The 24,904-nt window shown below is 37.5% G+C and overlaps 1 protein-coding gene across 1 annotated transcript; it reads right to left on the reverse strand.

The window, feature by feature from the left end:
• Positions 1 to 16,219: 16,219 nt before the first annotated feature.
• LOC147567439 (protein LYK2-like) lies at positions 16,220 to 18,503 on the reverse strand. The gene has a single exon (XM_086669523.1). It carries the CDS (start codon positions 18,482 to 18,484, stop codon positions 16,403 to 16,405), a length of 2,082 nt encoding a protein of 693 aa, XP_086525649.1. The 5' UTR covers positions 18,485 to 18,503; the 3' UTR covers positions 16,220 to 16,402.
• Between the last annotated feature and the right edge of the window lie 6,401 nt (positions 18,504 to 24,904).

The raw sequence follows: 24,904 nt of genomic DNA on the forward strand, positions 1-24,904 counted from the left end.
CAAAGGAAACGATGAAGCTTCGCTGGAATCCCCTTCGTCTGAGATGAAGTGGGGGAGGTTTAAGGGGAACTCTACTCGAGAGTTTCAGAACCTCAGGGTTTTTAGAGTTTCAAGTGAAATCATTTTCTTCCGTCTAAGATGAAGGGGGTTTCGGCGAAGCAAAACATTTCCTTTGTCGGATTTGTGAGAGGAAAGAAAGCTAGACATGGAGGGAGAGTAAGAGCCAGAGTCCTGGAAGGTTTATGAGGAAACACTCCTCGAAAGTTTTAGACCCACGATCAAGGGTTTCAAAACCCTCGAGGTTTTTAAAGCTTCAAGCGAAACCATTTATGAGATTTTCACTTGAAATATTTCCACTCGTTTGATACGAAGTGGGTTTCATTCGTCTGTTCTACAAATATATTTATCTATGTAAATAAATTTTTTTCATTTTATTTAATTATTAATGCAAAAATTAGTATTTGGGACATCAAAGGTCAAAAAATTAGTGTTTGGAGCATCTTACGTTTTTTTACGAGAGTAAACTAACGTTAAGGTTGGTTGGACGTCATTATTCATTATTTTTGGATGGTAGAATTAGTTAAGTTAATTCATGTCCCAAACTCAGAGAAGAACATTTTCATGCTCCAAACTCATACCCCGGTATTAATCTTTGCCCCTTTCACAAAGTAACTCTAATCTTATTCTTGAATAAACGAAATATTAAAGTAACACATAAACTTACAGGGAAATGCGTTAAATGATCGTTCTTCAAACGAGTAAACCCAATTACCATTTACTATCAATTATGGAAGGAAGTAAACTCAGTTATCTATTACTGTTTAAGAGGAAGTTTAAAAAGTGAAAAACTATTAACTCAGTGGCCATCAACTTTCCATTTTATCATAAATGACATGACCATGGAAAAAAAATTAACACTTCAACTAATTTCAAACTTAACTCACTGCCTTTGGTTGGCATTAGGATCTCCAAAAATAAAAAAATGGGAGAGAAGTTAGCGATGGAGAAAGGACACTCGTTATGAGATATTTATTTTCGCTTATCCCGATAAGGAAAACCAAAGGATATATCATATATGTGAATTTTGAGCAATACTATATTGTTCAATCTCATAAAACAAAATCTTGTTCACCAAAAAAAAAGAAAAGAAGACAAAAATCTACAAGAGGCGATGGGCCTAGGGTCCAAAATCAAACTCAGTATAGGATTGAAGTCCAATCTTTCTCATTATTAGATTTTACGTATTTTTGAGGAAGGACCCATTATACTTCTGTGTTTTTTAATCAAGTGGTACCCTTTTTTCAATTCACACCCGAAACCAAGACGTCCTTTCACATCCCATATTAAGAAGTCGGTTTTGTCTTTATGGAAGGTATAAATGTAACAATATCTCACTATTTCGCCTTTCCAGCTTGTCTAAAAATATCCAATGAATAAATATTGATTTATTTGTATGGTTATATTCTGACTTAAGAATATCTCATTATTTGCCTTTTTGATTTGTCTTGAAAGGATAACTTAGCAAAGATGCGACCGATATAATTAGTCCTTTTTTTTTTTTTTTTTTTTTTTTATCTCAACACTAATTGATAATTGAGTATACTCTCTTTAATAATTAGTAATTGAGCTTATTTCGTTGGGTTATTTATTACTAGGGTAAAGCCCGTGTCTTCGACACGGTTAACTCATATGTAAATACAACTATGAAGAAACATATATAAATAACGATACAATAAGAATTTCTCCTCTTCGTAACGCCTTGTGTAGAAAACCCATCTTCAAATTGTCTAACTTATTATGCAAAGAGTGTCGAAATGGTATAATTTAATCTAATTGTTTGCTGGGTGCTTCTAAAGGCACCTGGCCAAACAGCTGTTAGCATCCAGAAAATTTGTTGACATGTTTGAAGACATGTTTGCCTGAAAAGCTCAGAAAGTAGTTAGTTCTGAAAAATGTATTCAGTAGGGTTCGGGTTACCGAATCTGGTGATTTGCTAGAGAGACCCCCTCCTTCTAGCGCCAAATGCTGATGTCAAAAATTGACTCCCTGTTAAATCAGCATGGAAAAGGGAGTTGATGCATGACAGCCTCCGTTATGATGGTATATTCTGTTTGGAGAGGAGAGATTCCTCTGTTCAGCTCTGCTACTTTGCTTCTATCTGCTCCTCGCTCCTTGCTCCAGCTCCTGACTCCTTGCTCCAGCTCCTGGCTCCTTGCTCCTGTTCGTCTGTTCCCGAGGGGGGAAAACCTGCAAAGGATTCGAAAATCACTCTGACGCTCAAGACAGTCAGGGTGCTCTTTGTAGTAAAAGAATGAATATTGATGGATCCTTTTGGGGGGAGAGTTATGAGAACTCTGTTTTGGGGGGTGATCCTTCTTGGTATGAAGGGATCGTATTTCTGGAGAGAGAGAGTGTGTGTTTTCCTCCAGAGAGCGTGTTTTCGAGTCTATCCCGGATCTTTGATAAGTGAAAGTTCCTAAGTTCAAAGATATTTTGTATATATATCTTGTCGGAGTGATAGACTCTAAAGGAGAAGTTTCCTCCTTTAGATACGTGGAATCCAATCGGTCTTAAACACTTCAAGATGTGTAACCGACTGAGATCTTTCTGGAAAGTCTGGGATTAAGTCATTAGGTCGCGCAGCGCTGATATCTTCCCAATTCTGGGCGTAAGATATGGGCCGGACCTGTGGAGACCCCCTTATTCCTTTAGTGATCCCAAGGCTGATCTATCCATGCCAAGGGCTTTTTGTGCAGAGCTGGTTTTTTCTAGCCGACCTCCCGATTGTGGGAATATGTGGTGGACCATCAGGGGTTTTAGCTGTCTTGCTGCCTTAAGCCGAGCTGTTCTGAGAGACTTCTGGTTTGATCTTTGACTCTTCAGACGTTAGTCCACGTCTGGACATTTTGTGCATCATCAATCACTACTTCTACTATCTTTCCCTTTTGAATAAAGCCATTAGGCAAAAGAAGTAGCGCTATTAGCTACATATTTTATCTAACAAAATAAAAATATTTTTAGCATAAAACGCTATAAAAGGAGGAGTCCTAGCCAAAACTCATCTCGCTCTGAATCGAGCAGGTAGCCTTGATAGCGAAAGCCACGACCAGGGGACCTAAAGGCAGCCTTGGTAGGTGAAAGCAACGACCAAGGGCCTTAATCTAAAAACAACCCTGCTAGCGAAAGCCACGACCAGGGACATGATAGCCTTTGTAGATACGGCAACGACTGAGGGCCCTAAGGAGCAGTCCTAGTTAAACTGAACTTTGCTCGAGTAAAACTGACCCCTCACCAAGGTCCCAAGGAGAAGTCCTAGTTACACTGATCGGCTCAAGCCGGCAAAGGAGGTAGTTCCAGTAGCTACGGCTGCGACCCGAGGCCTCACAAGGAGAAGTCATAGCTAAACTTAACTCTTTACTCGAGTGAAACGTGGTCCCTGAGGATCCCCAAGGAGAAGTCCTAGTTAAAACTACCGCCCCAATGAAGGTGACCGGGGGTATAAGGAGAAGTCCTTGTGAAACTATTCATGCTTAAAATGAGGAAGACAGCCCTGGTAGCTAAGGCGACGACCAGGGACACGGGAGGAGTCCCAGAAAAAACTAGTCGAGCTCAAGACGGCGAAACCAACTCTGGTAGCGAAAGCCACGACCAGAGGTTTAAGGAGAAGTCCTAGCTAAACTAGTTGTGCTCAAGCCAACGAAACCAGCTCTGGTAACGAAAGCCACAACCAGAGGTTTAAGGAGAAGTCCTAGCTAAACTAGTTGTGCTCAAGCCAACGAAACCAGCTCTGATAGCGAAAGCCACAACCAGAGGTCTAAGGAGAAGTCCTAGCTAAACTAGCTGAGCTCAAGCTGGCAATATCAGCTCTGATAGTGAAAGTCGTGGTCAGAGGTCTAAGGAGAAGTCCTGGTGAAACTAGTCGAGCTCAAGCTGGCGATATCAGCTCTGATAGCGAAAGCCGTGGTCAGAGGTCTAAGGAGGAGTCTTGGTGAAACTAGTTATACAAAGACAGCTCTGGTATAGATGATCAGGGACAGAGCTAAAAACTCTAACACTATTCAAAACTTTTTACGCAGGGCTGACTCGGGTTTTATTTTGGAGGAGAAAATAGTAAGCTTAGGGCATGCAAGATTAGGACTTAAATTATTTCTGTTGCAGGAGAAATCATTCGGAGCATGCGTGTAAGCCTAAGAAAAATTGCATTAGTAAGTATAGTGCTAATTACATTAACTTTTTTACATACTTAAGAAAACAGGAAAACACAGTCTGGCGGCAAGCTCTTATTCGCCAGAAGAAGAAGATGACGAAGGACCGTCAATGTCCACCGAAACCCTAATCTGATGGCCAGAAGGCGACCACCCCCACGACGACGAACCAGGAAACCCACAGCAGAAAAGAGAGCAGGTTCGGAAGTGCTGGTGGTACCAGTCAAAGAATAAACCAAAAGATAAAATGGCCTGGAGGAACTGAGGGTAGAAGGTGATCATCGTCCAGAAGATCATGCGAACGAAGGACGTCAACAAAACCCTCGCCAGCTACTTCCGTGCAGAAGTGCTCAATGGAAAAATCATCATAGTTCAGGACCATGTAGAAGGCAACTCTAACATCACCACCAGGGAGAGTTCCGCTAACCATTAAAAGAGGCATGGTGAGATTTAGAAAAGTTATTCTTGCCTTAACATCTATTTATAGGGCAGAATGGCCGTGATGAAGGAGCGTGATCAACGAAGAGTCGCGGCGAGCAGTCATGAGGAACTAACAGACCTAAACGTGGGAAATAAAGAGAAGCACAAAAGTAAAAAGGAAAAAGGTAATTCTTTATTAATTCATAGTAAGGATCTATTACAAAAGAAATTACAACAGGCCCCAGTTGTTGAGGGAAAGGAAAACAGATCAAAAAACATGAGCGACTGCAAAAGAATTGTCACGGAGTTTGAGAGAAGAAAAGATGAAGGACTACCAGGCACTCCTTTCCAGAGGCGCAGTCAAGGCCAGAAGACAACCAAGGACAAAAGAACCCTCTTGGCACCAACAATCTCGCCCTGAGCACCTAAGCAGGAGGAAGTACTGACGATCCTTACCCTCCTTCGGGCTCAAATAAAACGACGCGTGAAGTTATCACGACCATTATGGAGGAACCCATTTTTTTTTCACGGTCATTATGAAGAAACATTCCTTAAAGCAAACGCTTGGTATGAACTCGAACAGAGGCCTCATCCCGAATCTTTGGGAAGTAAACAGGAAGAAATAACGAAGCAACAACAGAAGGAAAGAAATCTTAAAATGTTTTTCAAACTTTCTGGTAGTGAAGATTTGGGAGGCCAAAGCAGGCTATAGTGGGAGAGGATAACCAAGAGACCTCTCGGAAATAGATAAGAAGCATTAAAGGCAATAGACCAGATGCGCCTCGAAAACACTCAACGGAATAATGACTAGGAAGTATGAACGACTCAAGAACTGCGGTTACCAAGGAGGCTTCAGTGGGTTTCAAGGAGACGTGGTTCTTTCACCAGTCACGACGCTCCACGTGTCTACGAATGGCAAAGCAGGTTACCGTGTGAAGTGATCCAAAAGATCACCGTCGGAAGCACATATTCAGAGATTCAAATCTGTGACGTCACAAAATCACGCATGGAAAAGATCAACTACTCGCGCAGAAGACGAAACGTGTCCCGGAATAATAAACCACACGTCAAAGCAAGAACATGGCTGGGTCAGCCCTGACAAGGATAACACTTAGTTGAAGAAGATCCCCAATTCATAAACATCCATCAGCTCTCGAGTACTGACAGGAAGACAGAGCTCTACAAAACAGCCCTGGTCCAGGTAAGGCCCAAAGAGCTTCGCGATACAGCTCTGGGACATGTAATACTTTCGACTTCTGGCCTTCAAAGTAAAACACACGAGTTACTTCTACTCCTTAGTCTCTTTACTTTCAACTAAGGAGTGGCGGGACTCATGATGATGCATAAAATATCCAGACGTTGGCTAACGTCTGAAGAGTCAAGGATCAGGCCAGAAGTCTCTTAGAACAGCTCGGCTTAAGGCAGCAGGACAGCTAAAATCCCCGATGGCCCGCCACGCATTCCCCCAAACTGGGAGGTCGTCCAGAAGAAACCAGCTTTGCACAAAACGCCCTCGGCATGGACAGATCAGCCCTGGGATCTCTAAAGGAATAAGGGGGGTCTCCACAGGTTCGGCCCATATCTTACGCCAGGAACTGGGAAGATATCAGCACTGCACAACCTAATGACGTAATCCCGGACTTTCCAGAAAGATCTCAGTCCGCCACACATCTTGAAGTGTTTAAGCCCGATTGGACTCCACCTATCTAAAGGAGGAAACTTCTCCTTTAGAGTCTACCACTTCGGCAAGATATTAACGAAGTATCCTTGAACTTAGGAACTTTCACTTATCAAAGATCCGGGATAGACTCGAAGAGAAACCCTAGATACGCAAAAGAGGTAAATTCTATTACGGTTCGACGGCCACCGCCTCACCACCGCCACTAATCACAGTCGGCCTAACTTCGCCTATAAAAGGCTCCCCACGTCGTCCTTCACAAGGGACGGTCTCTTCGGAACAAACAGACTCTCTCCCCAAAAAATACGATCTCTTCATACTAGAAGGATCACCCCCAAAAACAGAGTTATCACAGCTCGCTCCCAAAAGGATCAATCAACATTCATTCTTTTACTACAAAGAGCACCCTGACTGTCTTGAGCGTCGGAGGGGTTTCCGAACCCTTTGCAGGTTTTCCCCCCTTGGAAACAGACGAGCAGGAGCGAGGAGCCGGAACAGAAGAGCAGAGCAGAGAAGCAGAGCTGAACAGGGGAATCTCTCCTCTCATAACAGAATATACCATCATAACGGAGGTTGTCATTCATCAACTCCCTTTTCCATGCTGATTTAACCGGGAGCCAATTTTCGACATCAGCATTATGTACAGGGCATTTTGTTATGTATTTGACACATTTTGAAGAGAAAATATAGGAAATCTTTTCATGTACAGTACGTAATAAAATATCCAATACATTCCTTCCAAAATGTAAACTATTTCACTGAAATTCATTAGACATTTTGTTATGTACATGACATTTTTTAAGTACGAGACACTTTTCGAATTTCTCTCCCGATTTTTCTTATTTTTCCTGTCTCTAAATTTTATTCCTTTTTTATTTTCTCTCCAGATTTTTCTCTCTCCATATTTTCTGTTTTTATTCTTTTTATTTTTGTTTAAACATATTTTCTTTCTTAATACTACTACTTTTCTCAAAGATTCTCGCCTTATATGTTGGTAGATTTGTATAATAGTTTTCGGAACATAATCTCGCATCTTTGTTTCCGTTTAAACATTATCTTTCAACAAGATAGAACTATATGAATCATCAATGATCCTTGATTTTCTGAACTATATGAATTCGATCTTTGATCTTCTTTTAGAGAGATAAAAAACCCAAAAGTGTAACCAAATAATGGCGGGATCCAAAAATTTCAGAAAAAATGGGGCCACATATCAAAATTTGAGAGAGAAAGAGATGAAGAAGACAAGATCCGAAAGTTTTAGGGTGAGAAAGAGAAGAAAAATCTCCCAGATTTAGTGGAAATTTCGAATTTGAGAGAGAAATAGATGAAGAAGATAAGATCAGAAAGTTTTAGAGAGAAAAAGAGAATGAAAATATCCCAGATATAGTGGGAATTTTGAAGTTTAAAAAAAAATTACTTTCCCGCGTCAGATTGTCAGAAAACGCCAGAATGTCCCGTCCAAGTTTAAGAGGGGAAGAAAAAAAAATTGAAAAGCAGAAAAAGTGAGTTGTCCCGGTCATTTGTACTGAAAACGTATTTCTAGCCGGGAATGGACTGTACGCTCATTTCCCCCCCCCCCCCCCCACAAATTTTGATTCCCTCACTAATTTTTTTTTAATAACCAATTAGGTAGCCATTGCAAAAGGCAATTAGGATGAGAAGTTTAAGGGCCAATGGTGTTGTAAGTTTTGGGCTGAAGGACGGTTTGAAATGTCGACTAAAATGGCCTTTCCTCACCTCACAGGTTTTCCTCTATAAACACCCCACACCTTCTTATTTACTTGTACTTTTGGTGAAAAGATTTCTCATTAAGAAAATATCAAAGAGATTACAGAGATATTTATAGAGAAAACCATAACAAACTCTCTAACTAACTCTAACAACCAATAGAGATTACTATCATGTATTACAAGAGCGGACAAAATGTAAATACAACTCTAAATAACTTAACCACTCAAAAGTGATCTGATTCAGTGAATCAGTTGTAACTTAACATTGGTGCACCTTAGCTCTGATGTTAAATAATATATTCCATTACCTTCCCTCAAGCTAAAGGTGTTTAAAAGAGCTTTAGCTTGGATCTGAGAAGACCAAAACAAGGGCCAAGAAGAGGCTTGGTTAAAACATCTGCTGGTTGATCAGTTGTAGATATATAAGAGTTGAAGTTTTTTGTTAGAGACTAATTCTCGAATGAAATGAAAATCCAAAGCAAGATGTTTGATTTTGGAATGAAACACTAGATTTGAGGCTAAAGCTGGGGCAGAAACATTGTCACCCCATAGTTTAGGAGGCTGATATAAAAAACAGTTGAAGATCTTTAAGAAGAAAACACACCCATAGGGTTTGAGCCGCAGTCTGAGCCAAGGACCTATACTCTGCTTCAATAGAGGATCGAGAGACAGTGGATTGCTTCTTAACAAACCAAGAAATAGGATTCCCACCTACTGATGTTAAAAATTGTCTCTCCGTTAATCATCAAGAAATCGAGACTTGATTCATGACAACGTCTGTTATGAATGGATATTCCGTCTTGTTGATAAATACTCCTTATCCTTGCTCCTTATAAACTTGTGGGGAAAAACCTACAAAGGGTTTAGAAACGCTATAACGCTCAAGATAGTCAGATTGTTCTTTGCAGTAAAAAGATTGAAGTATTGAGTGAACCGTTTTGGAATGTATTGAGCTTACTCAACATGCCTTGAAGAAGGCGATGTGATGCCTTTTTATAGGTTGAATTGGACCGACAGTGATAGACGGTGTAGATGGGGCAGTTATGATCCACTATTTGGGAAGTTTCCTACTGTTCGTAGTTAAGGTTTCCATATTGGTTTATCTCGTATCTAAGATGAATAGAAGTTCCTATGTTTAAGGATACTTCGTAGATATCCTGCCGAGGTTATAGATCTTCTAGGAGATGTTTCCTCCTTTGAGATTCTTGAAGCCCAAGTTACTTAAACACTTAGGATCTTTAACCGACTGAGATCATTAGAAGATTCAGGATTAAGTCGGTAAGCGTGCGGCACGCTTCTGCCTTCCCAGTTTAGGGCGTAATACATCGGCCTCGCTTACGTGGACCCTCCTCACTCCTTTAGAAAATCTTAGGGCTGACATGATTGTGTTTTAGGCGAAGCAGGGCTGGAGCTCCTTAGGTGATCTTTGTCGACCTCCCAGTTCTGGGCGTAGGTGGCAGATCGTAGCAGGTCTAGCAGTCCTGTTACCTTTAAGTCGGGTTGACCCGCTGGACTTCTGATCTATTCTTGACTTATTGACGTTAGTCAACAACTGAACATCTTATGCATCATCACCACCAAGATAGAGAACAAAACCAGAGGTAAATCTGCTATCAGAAATACATCCTGCCCCATCAGAATCAACAAATCCATGAAGTTCCAAAGAAGAAGACTTAGTAAAGTGAATTCCAAAGTCAAATGTGCCTTTAAGATATCGCATGAATTGGCAAACTTGACTAACTGCATAGCTTATATCAGGTCTTGTCCATGTGATATATTGAAGGGCTCCTACTAACATAAGCTTCTGTAACGAGTAGAATCTTGAAGCAGAGTCCCTTCAGAAGGTGTAAGTTTGGATCTATGAACTAATAGAGTTGAGCATGGCTTAGCATCCATTATTTGAGATGTCTTTAAAAGATCTAATTTATACTTTGTTTGTGAGAGAAACAAATCAGAAGCATCTCTATGAACCTACATGTCCAAGAAATAATGAAGATCACCTAGATCTTTCATAGCAAATTTGGAGCTAAGATTAGCTATAAGATCAGCACAAGCTGAAGAAGAATTTCCAGTAACCAAAATACCGTCAACATAGACCAGTACATATAGAAGAATTCCACCATCTGAAAAGACAAAGAAAGATGTATCTGAAAATGACTTTTGAAAGCCAAAAGCCATTAGTGAGTCAACTAATTTCTCATATCAGGCCCTGGGAGCTTGTTTTAAGCCATAAAGTGACTTATAAAGCTTGCACACATGATTAGGTTTGGATTTATCTTGAAAGTCAGGAGGCTAAGCCATACAAACTTCTTCTTTGAGCTGCCCATGGAGAAAAGCATTGCTCACATCAAGTTGCTTTATTAACTAGCCATTTTGAATAGAAATAGTGAGTAGAACTCTAATTGTTGTCGGTTTAGTTGTTGGACTGAATGTCTCAGAGTAGTCTATCCCCTATCTCAGATGAAATCCTTTAGCAACTAGACGAGCCTTGTATCTTTTAATGCTACCATCTGATTTTTGCTTTATTTTAAAGACGCACTTGCAGCCAACCAAATTTTGATTAGGAGAAGGTGATACTAGAGACCAGGTATTAAGATCCTTTAAGACTTTGAACTCACTAGCCATGGAAGTTCTCCAGTTGGGATCTTTATTAGCCTGAGTAAAACGTGTTGATGTAAGAGGTAAAGTAATTGCACTTAGTGCTGCTGAAATAGGATATTTTGTGGCAGCTAAGAAAGATTTGGGGTTTACATATACCAAACTTTGCTTTTATTTGCATAGGATGAGTAGCTAATTTTGAATGGATGGAAGAGAAATTTATGTTGATTCAGTGATAGATGTAAGAGGAGCACGAGATAATAGAAGAAAAATTGGTGTTGTCTCAGTGGTAGAGTTAGAATTTGAAGAATAAAGAGGTGAATCAACAGAATTATCAGGGTTAGTACCTATAAAACTAACAGAATGAGTAGGTTCTGAATGGGTAATTTGGTGTGATGGATTAGATGAAGTCTGAATGGGTAATAGATGAACTGGGTAAAAACCAGTAGCTGGTAAAGGTAAAGGAAAAGTATGTGAAAGGCATGCTTTTTTAGTAAATTGTTCTTCATTGAAAACCACATGTCTAGAGATGTAGACTCTTTCTGTAGTAATATCCAAACATCTGTATCCTTTTTTATTTTGAGCATAACCAATAAAGATACATTCTTTGTTTCTAGGTTCAAGTTTATTGCTTGCATATGGTCTCAACCATGGATAGCAGGCACAACCAAATAATCTAAGGAAATCATAGTCTAGAGGAGAGTAGAATAACTTTTCTAATGGTGAAATAGAGTTCAAAGTCTTAATAGGAAGTTTGTTAGTGAGATAATTTGCAATATTAAGTGCCTCAAGCTAATATGAACTAGAGAGAGATGATTGAATAAGTAATGTTCTAGTGAGATCAATCAAGTGTGTATGCTTAAACTCAGCTACACCATTTTGCTCAGGTGTGCGAGCACAAGTGAGATGATGTAAAATTACTTTGTCTTGAAGATAATATTGAGAGAAGTAGAGAGGAATTCCCCACCACCATCAGTACGAATAGTTTTAACCTTATTTCCTAATTTATTCTCAATAGTATTCACAAAAGTGAGAAAAACAGAAGTGAAATGAGACTTGTGTGTTAAAGGCCAACAAAATTTACAAAACTCATCTATCACATTAGCATAATATTGAAATCCACTAATAGAAGTAACAGGTGCAGGACCCCGAAGGTCTATATGTAATAGTTGTAATGGTAAAGAAACTATAGTAGTAGAAGATTGAAATGAAAGTTTCTTGCTTCTGCCTAATTGACAATCAGAACAGAATATAGGTTTTAGTGGAGTAGATGAAAACAAATGTTTGAACTTTTGTAAAGATTGAAAAGAGGGATGCCCTAGCCTTTTGTCCCATAGATCAACAGATGTTGGCCGAGCAATTAAAGCGTTTATTTGAGGTTTTGTAGTAAAAGAAGATTCAGTATTTGGTTTGAATGGGATAGACCCCTCCTTTAGCTGGCCCTTGAAAAAGAGTCTGGTTCGATGTTAAGTCCTTCACATAATATTGAAAAAGATCAAATGTTAAAGAACGATGGTGTCTTTGTTGAATTTGGTCACTGAAAGTAGGTTGTGAGAAGCTTGAGGAACAACTAATACGTTTTTTAGAGAGAAAATATGGTTGTTATTACGAAAAGAAGAATTACAGTTTGAGTTATAATCATGCCTTGACCATTTGCTGCAGAAATTGCTTATTTTCTAGTATAAGCAGAAGAGGAAGAAGAAGCAATGTTGGAAACATCTGGTGTGATATGATGTGAGGCACCTGTATTAGCAAACCACAGATTTTCTCCCAAAATATTAGAAGAAGCAAGCATAGCAGCTAGATTATTTGGAAGAGTTCCACCTTGATAGGAAAAATTCATGCGATGATAACATCCGCCTGTTGTACGTCCTACTTTGTGACAGATCTGACAAGTAGGTTGTTCTCCATTATTACTTCTTGGAGTGATTAGAAGATTTCATCTTATTAGAGACATTGCTGGATGTAAAATTTCTCCCTTGATGAGAAGAATTACTATAATTTTTTGATCCTTTGTTGTGATTCATATCCTGATTGTTATTATCAGATCTAGATTGAAAGATTGTTGAAATTGTGGATTTGTGAATAAAGCATGATATATGTTAAGAACTGATCTCTTCTGTCTTTCAGAAATTGTAATTTCTTCACTGACCAGTAAGTTCTAAAGTTCAGTTACTAATACAGGAGGCTTTCTCAATAATTGCAGCTGAAAAAGAACTATATTCAGAAGGTAAGATGCTTACCACTAATTTAGCACTAGAAGCTAGACTTCCAGCAACAACCAAAGAATCTGAGATTTTCTTTACTTTTGTGAGAAATTCAGGCATCTTCTGGTTTTCCTTTTTCAAATCACAAAGATTTTCTTGAAGCTGAAAGATATGAGAAGTTGATGCGGAGGCAAAAGAATCTTCAAGATTTTTCCATAACTCTTGTGAAGTTGTATTTCCAACAATATAAGGAATCATTGGCTCAAACAAAGTTGAATTTATCCAAATCAACAAAGTTTGATCTTCTTCGATCCAATCGATATAAACAAGACTAATTTCCTTTTTCTCAACATGTAAAAATTGATCAGGTTGAGGACGAGATCCATCGATCAAATCTAGCACTTTGTATTTCTTGAGAATTGGTAAGAACAGTGATCTTCAAGATAAGTAATTATCACTCTGGAGTTTAATTGGAATGATATTTCTCATTGAAGTAATAGCTAACGAGGTAATTTTAAGATGATTCATCTTAGAAATCAATTTTCAGAAAGAAACCAGAACACTAATGTTAGAGATTTAGAAAAGAAAGACTAACAAAGAACAAGAAGACGAGGAAGAAATCTAGAGAGAAAGAAAATTAGAGAGAAATCTGCCGTGGAGCGTGATACTAGCTCTGATATAATAGTGAAAAGATTTCTCATTAAGAAAATATCAAAGAGATTACAGAGATATTTATAAAGAAAACCATAACAAATTCTCTAACTAACTCTAACAACCAATAGCGAAGACTATCATGTGTTACAAGAGTCGACGAAATGTACATACAACAATCATGTGTCACAAGAGTTTGAACATGAAACAGAAAAACAAATGATCACCACTTGGCAACATCACATAGTCCGATACCCTTTGGGGTTTTTAAGTGGAACAAATATCATGAGTGGAATCATACCTGAATAGGGTGAAAATTTGAGAAGAAGTGAATTGAAGAAAAGATCTGAGTTTTAGGGTTTTAAGAATAAAAGAAATTGAAAAGCTGTTGAGAGGCTCTGTAGGGGATGAGACGAAAGGAACAACGGTTGAGGTGTCAGCTAGAGTGAAGAGTTATAACTCTTCACCATGATCGAACTAATGAGAATTACTCATCTAACGTCCAGGTTAAGCGACATCAAGCTAACTATCGGGTTGGTACACCAAGAACTTTAGTCAGGCGTATAACTTGGGTGGGTAATACGAGCGCCAATGAGTAGGTAATACAATACGGGTTCGAGCAGGTAGCCGGTTGTATGTTGTAACGTGTGCCCTCCTATTAATCCAATCGGTAAATTGCATAGCGAGGGAACAGGTTGGGATGTGAGTACCATGGGGACTCAGGCTCACGGGTTTTATCTCACCTTTATCTTGAGATGACCATTTTAGTGAGTTGGTCATCTTTAGTAGGTAAAATTAGGCCTGTAAACGGTAGCTTATCGGATCAGTTATAGGCATATCTGTATCCGAATCCGATTAGTTATCTGATATCCGATAATTATCCGATGGATATTATAAATCAATATCCGAACCAATATTAACGGATACCGGCTAATATCTGATATCCGAAACTTTAACAAAATTTTAAACTTTTTCTTTAAATTTTTAACCATTAGATCTAAATAATAGATCTCAACCATACATTTTATATATTATTATGAATAAATTTTTAAATTTTTATTATTTTTTTATATTACTTACTCGATATGGATATTTATCGGATCGAATATTATTGTATCCATATCCGAATCCGATAAGCAGAGGTATCCGATAGGAATATCCGAATCCGTATCCGATATCTGAAATTTCAGATATTTTTTTAAAATTCGAATACGGATGCGGATCGGATGTCGAATATTCGGATATTCATTGACAGACTTAGGTAAAATGGGCGTCATCTTTCAGATAACATGGAGGGTTCCGTAGGCACCCGGAGTTGTCTTTAGGCAAGCGTAGATGTGGTAATGAAATTTAAATTTTATCGGCACAATTAATTTGTTTATAGACACCCCAAGCATAATTTTCCCTGTATTTGATAATTTGTGTGGAATCTTGGCTCTATTTGACTGAAGTGAGAGCTTACCCAGGGATAGCAATTCTGGTGAACCCATTGAATTCGCTCCCCCCTAATGGTGGCAAATGGGCCGGGACGGCCCGAAAATGGACCAACGCGATCCAGTTATGAGGCACCACGGCACAGGACAACTTGTGTTGTGTCGTGCTGATCCGTTACGTGTCAATCAAGTCATGGCGGGTTTGAGATCTGAAGTTCTTAGACCCATCAACCACGTCCTGATAGGAACGACAACACAGCCCGCCACATCACATGTCGTTCCTAACCCATCAAGTCATGGCAGGTTTGAACTTTTCTATATTTACTTTTGCTTTTTAATTTAATGTTTTTCATATTGCTGGATTTTCCGTCGGTATGATGAGTACTGACGAACAAAAAACAAAATCAGAGGCATCTATCCGATTTTGTTGATATGGAGCCGGTAGTCGCATAACCCAAGAAAAATCGAGCAACATATCAATCTTTGTTTTTCATGGGTAGGATGAGTACCTGCGTCCAAACATTATAGTAAGACGGACCTTTGCGATTTAATTCAAATAGCTTCGGTTATCGGTGTACCGAATGAAAACCAAAAGCTACCCTTATAAAAAGTTACTCTCAGTTTTTCGTCTGTAAGATGAGTACCGACGACCAAAGATCTAAATCCAACGCATCTTTTCGATTCAGTTCAAATGGCGTCGGTAATTGTCTTATTGATGAAAACTTTGGTAACCAAAACCTTTATGTATATAAAAAGTGAGTGTGGGAGTAAAAACGGGTCCAAGTGGTGAGTTCGAATAATCGTGAGTGCGATCGGTAAAAACAATACATGCATTGTGGGAAAGCAAAAACTACCGGAGTGAAGACCTGAAAACCATTTGACCACTTAAGATAATATTGTTTCTTCGATAATTTGTCATGCAATTTCAGCGAGCAATCTAGATCCAACAAACAAACTTAACGTGGTAGCAGAGTTAGACCTTCACGTGATAAGTCCGACAATCAGACATGTTCTATGCCCCCTAACAAAAAATCGGACCTGAGAGGGCATTTGAGAATGGTCTGACGCATAGAAAAGTGCGTACTACCGTAAAAAAAAAAAGTATGTCTATTTATTCGCGCCACTAATTGCTGATTGATTTTGGGCTGGTTAGCCACAAACTTAAGGTAAGCCCTGTTCAACAAAATATACCAAGAGAAAAAGGTCTGTCAAGGAATAAGCTCTCCTCAACTAATTTTACAGGAAAAATAACTTTTCGAAATCGCACTAATAGCACAAACCTAAAACAAATTAATTGCTGCTTGCCCAAACTTAAGGTTCTCTGACTAGAAACATATATAGGTAATTGTAATATACACATACACATATAACAGCCCAGAAATCTCCATGTTTAGAAACCAAACTAATTTAAGACATTTGAACATTACAAGTACAAAAAATATAAGCTTATTCAAAACAAATTTAGATTGAGCAAAATTTATTTAGGATCACTTGAAAGTGCTTTAACTTGAGATTTGGAAGAACTTCCGCTACTAGAAATTTGATCTCCATCGGGTAATTCATTGACTAATCGTGATAACTTGTCAACTATTTCTTTCGCATTTGGTCTAAGAGATGGTTCATTTTCAACACATTCTCTTGCAAGGTTAGCCAAAGTAACTGCAGTATCAAATGAATAAGCATCTCCCATTGCATTGTCAATCCAATCTTTGAGTTCATTGTGAGCATTATGAGACTTTAAAATGGACTTAATCTTGTCTGAGAGAAGACTACTTCCTTCACCTTTGTCGTCGGGCCTTGTTGCTGGTGTTTGGCCCGATAATACCTCTAGTAATACTACCCCATAAGCGAAAATGTCGATACTAGTTGAAATTACACCATGTTTTAAGTACTCAGGAGCTAAGTACCCTCTACTCCAAGTTGCAGGATGAGTTAGAAGTGATTTGGAGTCATCTGCATCATCTTGAACACATCTTGACATACCAAAATTACCAATTTTAGCGTTGAATTCTTCGTCCAGAAGAATGTTTCTACTCTTAATGTTCCTGTGAACATAGCTTGGGTTCATTATATGGTGCATATGGCGTAAACCCATGGCTACATCAAGGCAAACCCTTAGCCTCTGCTTCCATGTTAAGAAACAATAACATGAAGCAATGAATTGACTCTTCATTGCTAATCCACCATGAAGCCAATCTTTTAAGGACCCATTTTTCGCGTACTCAAAGACGAGAAATGAATCAGGTCCGTCAATCAAACACGTCCCTAGAAGCCGATTTATGTTGGGATGATGAAGATAAGCATCTTGGAATAGCCCAAAATCCATTTTCGCTATGGTTTCGGGTTGTGTTCGTTTTATAGCCAAATTCTTACCATTGAGTCTACCATGGAAAACAAATCCTTCAATGAGATTACTTGGATGGAAATTTTCGGTTGCTCTTTGTAGATCTTCGGTTGAGTATGTTTGAACCACCATTTTGTGAGGTGTAGTTGTGTCTATGATTTCACCATCTAATGGATCTTGAGAGTACTCTGAAACTGTTTTTATTTCACTTTTGGTTCTTATACTCAACTGATGCAATTCAAGATCATCACTACTCTTACTAAAATCTAGCTTCTTTTTCTTCTTCTTCGACTCCATAAAGAAAAACGCAACAATGACTGCAACTAATGCAACTAGTCCCGCCATTGAAACTCCAATATAAAGTCCAATCTTTCCACCCTTCTTCTTTTTCCCGCGTGGTTTTGTTAATGGAACAAAAGTAGTATTGGGCTTACCCAACTTGGGTAATGTGGATTTAGAAAGAGGACGGATGACAATCTTCGGTTTCTTAGTGAGGGGGATCAGAAGAGTTGAAAGTGGTTCTAGTTTATCTGTGAAAGGACCCAATCTACTATTTGCAGAGATAATAGAAGATGTAGTAATATTGAATGTGGAAGCTAACTTAAGAATTGTATCACCAAAAGTTATAGGATAAGAAAGTAAGATCTTTGTTCCTTGGTTGAACTCCAAGATAGTTGGACAAGCACATCTCAAAGGTATCGATAATCGAAGTTTTTCTTTAAGATTCAACGGAGAATGACCTTTATTCTTATCTTGAATGGCTTTACAAGTTGTTAAACCTTCTAATGATTCAGCAATACCATAAAAGCTATCTCCTTTGATGGTAGTTTTAGTGATATCTCCTTGAAAGAAACCTTCATTACATCTACACTCAATTGGTATTAACAAAGGCTGATCATATCCAAGAAACTCAGTTCTTGGTGGGAATTCATTTGCTTCATCGAGTGATTTTCGAAGTAGTCCCAAGTACGAAGTAAGATTGAAAATAGAAGAGTAGTGAGAATTAGCACGGAAATAGGCGAATGTAGAACAATGATCTTCTGACCCAGGAGGATTACAATGATAACCAGAATTATCTAAAGACTTTGAATCACAACTTAGTAATGAGTTTTGATCTGGTTTTGGTGGTTTCTTAACAATGGCAGAAACAAAGGTGATAAGAATGAGAAAAAATAAAGTTTTTAAGTAGTTTTTAGTACTGAAAACTACTGCCATGACCAAACTAGTTGATAAAAGAAACAGCTAAAAATGAAAAGCTCCTTTTGGGTTTAAAAATTGAAGTGGAAAGAGGGCTGAGTTGTGTTGAATATGAGAGTACAAGAAAGAAGACAGAGAAATGGGTAGTTTGTGAAAAAGAACAAAAAGAGTGATTAAAGAAGAGACAAATAGATCATGTATATATTTCAGTTTGAGTCTGAGTACAGAACAGCTACTTGGATGGTGCCTGGGTAGATGGGTTGGACTGTTCTTCATTCTTTTCGTAGTAATCCGTGTCAGTTTATGCGCACATCGATTAATCCCCATCTACGCGGAACTATGACTAGTTAAAAAATTCCATATCATGGACTTCTTACCAAATGTGAGTTCGATATGTATCGGAGACTCTATACTAACCTTGACCTTGCTATATACAACTTTTTATGCTCTATTTATGGTATCGCGAAATTTAAACAGTTTTCAGATACAAACATTAGCAACCCTGATAAGAGAACTCATTGATCTTGGATCCTTAGCCCCTAGTCACTTTGGGCTTGGTATATGGAATTAAGTAATAATCTTGCAATTGCTGGTGGTGCTCATGACTTCCTCTTATTTCAAGTTTTCAACTACTTTGAATAAACTTCTTGGGCTTCAAACCTGCTTAGCTTTCCCCTACCACTTTCTTTTCACATCATAATATTCAATTAAATGGTTCCCAAGACATACTTTTTACATTACTTTTTTTTTTGTTGAACTAGCTTTTTACATTACTTAATATAAATATGTATGCACATTGTCCTATGATTTACACGTTCTTCACATATTTATATATCATACATGACTAGTTTTAAATGCCCTCTTCTTAACATTTGTCTCTGTGGCATATTTTGGGTAAAAAAAATTTAGATTTTGAAAATTGTCAAAGTAAAATTAGTTAGTGTGAGTGTGGAAATCTCATTATTTAGATCACTTTTTTTAGAGGGGTGGGTGGAGGAGGGGATAAGGAAAAGATGAAAACAAAAGGAATGATGAGACATTCATGTATCCTAAAGATGAGGCACAAAGACTAGGTTAATCGCATTATTTATTATTTAGGTCAAATTAGTGATGAATAGCCTAAGTTTTTTTTTATGAGGAATGAATAGCCTATGTTGACTATTCTAAAAGCATTTTGTAGCTTAAATAAATTCATGTGTCCTAAAGATGACAACGCTTAATTTAAAATGTCTGAAGAATAAATTTAATATGTAAGATTTCTCTTAAAGACGTCAATTGACCGCATCAATATTTTCTATTTTAAAAAGAGAACTAATCATTTAAGAAATGTCACGTAAATAATTTTTAAATGTTTAGAGTGTTGCATTGGAGACGTCTTTAGAATGGAACATTCTAATAGTGTCATTTACAGGAGAAAATCTCAAATGAGACTTGTTATATAGGACATTTAGGTTTTCTTTCTTGAATTTTTCATTGGAGATGTTCTTAGTAATAGTGTATTTCTCAAATGTGGTCAATATATGGACAAATAAAATTCTTATATAGATAAATTTTAAGGGGCATTACAGAAAATTAGAACCGCAAGGGCAGCACCTTCTAGAGAAATGGTGGTTTCATTCATGAGAGTATGTTGAACCTCTTCTTGCTTGCATAAGCTATGAATAACAAGTATTGATGGGAAAGGGTCCATGAGCAAAATTTGGCTACGAATGGATGAAAATCGATCATGTAAGCCTTAGAGAAATTCCATGGCACGATCTTGATTCAAACGATCCATCATTGTCTTACAGTGACCACAAATACACGGTTCAAAAGAGATAAGCGACTGGAGTTCGTCTTGGAATGATTTCAGATGTGTGAAATAAGCGGAAACGCCGAATCCATCTTGTCTCAAAACCAATTGGCAATGAGTGGAGAGGACTTTGACCTTATATTCTTGGTTACTAGAATCCCACAGTCACAAGTTGGCTTTTGAATTTTGTGGATCCTGACATTCGTCAATCGATTCTCTACGATGACAATGCCGCGGAAATATGGCGAAATCTACATGAGCGGTTCTATCAAACCAACGCTCCCAAGACCTTCTAGAGAAATGGTGGTTTCATTCATGAGAGTATGTTGAACCTCTTCTTGCTTGCATAAGCTATGAATACGAAGTATTGATGGGAAAGGGTCCATGAGCAAAATTTGGCTACGAATGGATGAAAATCGATCATGTAAGCCTTAGAGAAATTCCATGGCACGATCTTGATTCAAACGATCCATCATTGTCTTACAGTGACCACAAATACACGATTCAAAAGAGATAAGCGACTGGAGTTCGTCTTGGAATGATTTCAGACGTGTGAAATAAGCGGAAACGTCGAATCCATCTTGTGTCAAACATGAAATAGCACGTTGAATTGGAAAATCTTGGGAGCGTTGGTTTGATAGAACCGCTCATGTAGATTTCGCCATATTTCCGCGGCATTGTCATCGTAGAGAATCGATTGACGAATGTCAGGATCCACAAAATTCAAAAGCCAACTTGTGACTGTGGGATTCTAGTAACCAAGAATATAAGGTCAAAGTCCTCTCCACTCATTGCCAATTGGTTTTGAGTTGGATGACAACAAACTTAACATGGTATCAGAGCTAGCCCACACGTGATAGGTAAAAAGCCACACGTGCTCCACGTCGCCCGAAGAAATACACGTGTTACGGTCAAAGAACCCTACACGTGAGGGGGCGTGTGGGATTCTGGTAACCAAGAATATAAGGTCAAAGTCCTCTCCACTCATTGCCAATTGGTTTTGAGTTGGATGACCACAAACTTAACAGTGACTAAATCATTACAACGATTCCATGAATGGAGATCGGTTGGAGAAGTTGGACGTGGAATAGTACCATCGACAAAGGCGAACTTGCCTTTGGCGCGAAGAGCCATCTTCATGACATGAGAGAAGGATAGTTGTCACCCGAGAGAAGGGCGGTAATCAAAATGGTTGTGGGTGAGTCCGAATGGTGAACATCGAACAAAGGAGATGATTGAGTGATAGTGGCAGCCGAAGTATCCATTGAAGAAGTCATTGATAAAAAAATTAGTGCTTTTTTACCATATGAAATCGAATGAGATCAATGATGATGAAGACTCAATCGAGTCTGTGAGAGATGAAGAGAGACCGAGAAGGAGAGAGAAACCGAGTGAGATAGATAGAGATGAAATTCAAATTGATTTCTCTGTCATATATTAATTGGAATTGGTTTACATGTGCATATAGGGGAGGTTAGGATAAGATACAAGAAAGATACAATCTTAACAAACTAAATGGTTAGTTGACTTGGTACATGGGTCTACTTGTTGAGTCATTGACACACCCGAGTGGTCGGGTTGTATACGATAATGTCCACCACGACAACCACACTTCCACACACATACATCATTCACCACCACAACTCAATTAACGACACTACTGACAACCCCTTCATTCCACCACCACAATTACTACCACAACTCCGTCACTACCACAATCGCAACAACTCCACCACCTTGAACGTGTCCATTGCTACTAACCTCACCATTAAAAGGGAAATTTTAATTTCCCCAATTTGATCTTTTTATGTGTTCACGAAAAATTTATTTTGTGTCATATTATTTCATAATTTATATATTTATATGAGTATACTAATATAAATATATTATTTTAGTAACCACAATATGGTATGAAATATATTTTTTTTATCAAATGCAACATCCTAGCTTTTTAAGACATATAAACACTTTTTATAAAGCGTACCAAACGAATCACGTAGATTATTAACAAGGTATGTATTTCGGTTGATTAATAAACCATTATATATAGTATATACATATATTACAATCCCCTCAAATCCACAATTAACCCTAGTTCGTGAATAATTCAGTAGATATGATAGAGTGGTGATGAACATAAAAGACCAGTTGGCACTTCGCCAACCCTTAGAATTTTAAATCACTTCAAAAACATTCATTTTTTTTAATATGGCGAGAAAATTTGTGATATGTAATTTCTTACGATTCAGAAGTTGTGAGAAGTGAAGTTCAATCTTTTTAATATATTTTTCTCTAGAGACATGAGAAGTACCCTTTTGGAAAAATTGATACTATTAAATATGCAAAGGCTCCTTCAATTTTTGCCCATACCTAAACAAAAATCTTGTATAAGGCAAGTCAAATATAGTGGATTGATTTGACCTTTGCTTAACAGGAGGACACCACTATAAATTTTAAAAATTAAAATAAGAATTAAGATAAAAATCATAAAACAAACAGGAAATTAGGTTGAAGATGCAAAAACGTTAAAAACTCAAAATTGATATTTTATTTGGTTAAAACAATATTTTTTGTAAAATTCTTTGCAAGATGTTACAAAGCTATTGCAAGGAACTATTGCAAGTTTTTGCAAATTAAAGAAAAATTAAAGAGTTAAAGATTAAAAAAACTGACTGATCTTTTTTCACCAAAACAAAAAATTTAAAGAGAAATTTGATCAAATTTTCTTAAAACAAATAGACTAAATTAAAATAAGAATTAAGATAAAAATCATAAAACAAACAGGAAATTGAGTTGAAGATGCAAAAATGTTAAAAACTCAAAATTGATATTTTATTTGGTTAAAATTCAATATTTTTTGCAAAATTCTTTGCAAGGTGTTACAAAGCTATTGGAAGTTTTTACAAATTAAAGAAAAATTAAAGAGTTAAAGATTAAAAAAACTGATTGATCCTTTTTCACCAAAACAAAAAATTTATAGAGAATTTTGACCAAATTTTCTTAAAACAAATGGACCAAATTAACATAAGGACTATAAAACAAATTAACATAAGCAGATCAGGATAGTGGGGTTAACATAAAACGTATTTTCCAACATAGAATCTTGAGTCTATCATGTAATTGTCTGGTGATTGGACGACCCACAAATATTAAACCTCTAATTAGCGTAAATGCCCCGCTAAATAAGACATGATTAAGTGTGTAATTTATTTGGGAATGTTAGATCTTGTCTGTTACTGAACTAGTATAAACCCATTGTTTTATTAATCCTTAAGCTTTTAATAATTAGATTAACTTAACCTTATATTATATGTGTTAGGAACCAATGGAAACAATAACAATAAGAAAGTAGGGTTTTTAACTTTTGTCCAATGCAAGGCATTGGCGCTCTTTCCCAAAAAGTTTATTCTACCAGAATTTTATGTTTATTCTAGGTCGAAATATTGACCTAAAGAATCTCCTGTGTTGAGTTACTACTTCCCCCGGATATGCACAAGGAAGTAAAAAAATAAAAATAACTGTCAAAAATGTGCCCTATGTGCAAATGAAGGAGAAGATGTTAATAACCTATTTAGGCTCTTTAAAAGGTATCATATTGCAAAATAAATGTGGATTTAATCCACTATCCTCGCTCTTAAACATTCGTTTACAGTCGTAGACGTGCAGAAAGTCTCGTAACTATCTTCATCAATGTTAAGGATGTGCGCTTGTGATTTTCATGGTGGAGATGTATATAACTTTCCCTTGCGAATTCGAGATGGCTACACGCAATGGGGTCTTTCATTCGATCCCTCTCGATCATCTTTTTTTCTTCTTTTGTTCGTATGCTTAACAAAGACTTGTTAGAATATCAAGAAAAAAAAACAAAGACTAGTTACAAGAGAAGGGACCACCTATAGAAAAAATATAAAAAGGTGGTGCCTATGTAACTGTAAAAAGGTGGTGCCCATATAACTGTTATCCATGATCTTGTATAGCCTAAAAGTATTTCGGAAATTTTAAATACACACTTCTGTTGTTATCACACACATCACTCGACGTGGTCAATTTACTACGTGCAAATCAAGTTTTATTCACACACTAACCGATGACCACCACTTCTCGCAGCCTGGCCTCTACGTGTTAGGAAAAATAACCTGATTAACTTGTTCAGGAATATGAAGATAAACGATGCGAAAGTAAAAGTAGACACCAAGATTATTTAACGTGGCAAAAAACCCCTCCAAGATAGAAGGTAAAAAACCACGGGACCTAGTCCAGAAATCTTCCACTATAAAATAATGGGTTACACAATTCTTCACCAAACTTATGGTGGATAAACCAATTGTTCAAGATGTGTAGAAACACTCTTGGATAACAATTCTTCCCTAAACAAATAGAGGATTAACCAACTCTTCAAGATGTGTAGAAACACTCTTGAATAACAACTCTTTACCAAAACTATGGTGGATAAACTGAACAAAGAAACAAAGAAATAGAAATCTCTTACTCCTTAGGATTTGAACAAATCCTAAATTACTAAAGGTTGAAGAAGATAACCACAAACTAAATTGCTTCACAAGATTAATAATCTTCTTTTCTTCAAACCAATATTCTTCTTTTTCAATCTCTCTTGAAAGAACTACTTCAGAAATCTCTCTTTCTCT

This window comes from Eschscholzia californica, unplaced genomic scaffold (genome assembly GCF_041429995.1).
Source record: "Eschscholzia californica isolate CP2 unplaced genomic scaffold, dmEscCali1.0.p SCAF_1, whole genome shotgun sequence".
Taxonomy (NCBI): domain Eukaryota; kingdom Viridiplantae; phylum Streptophyta; class Magnoliopsida; order Ranunculales; family Papaveraceae; genus Eschscholzia; species Eschscholzia californica.

Bases quoted from the DNA above. Each gene is read 5' to 3' on its own strand.
- LOC147567439 (XM_086669523.1), bottom strand. From the start codon at position 18,484: ATGGCAGTAGTTTTCAGTACTAAAAACTACTTAAAAACTTTATTTTTT.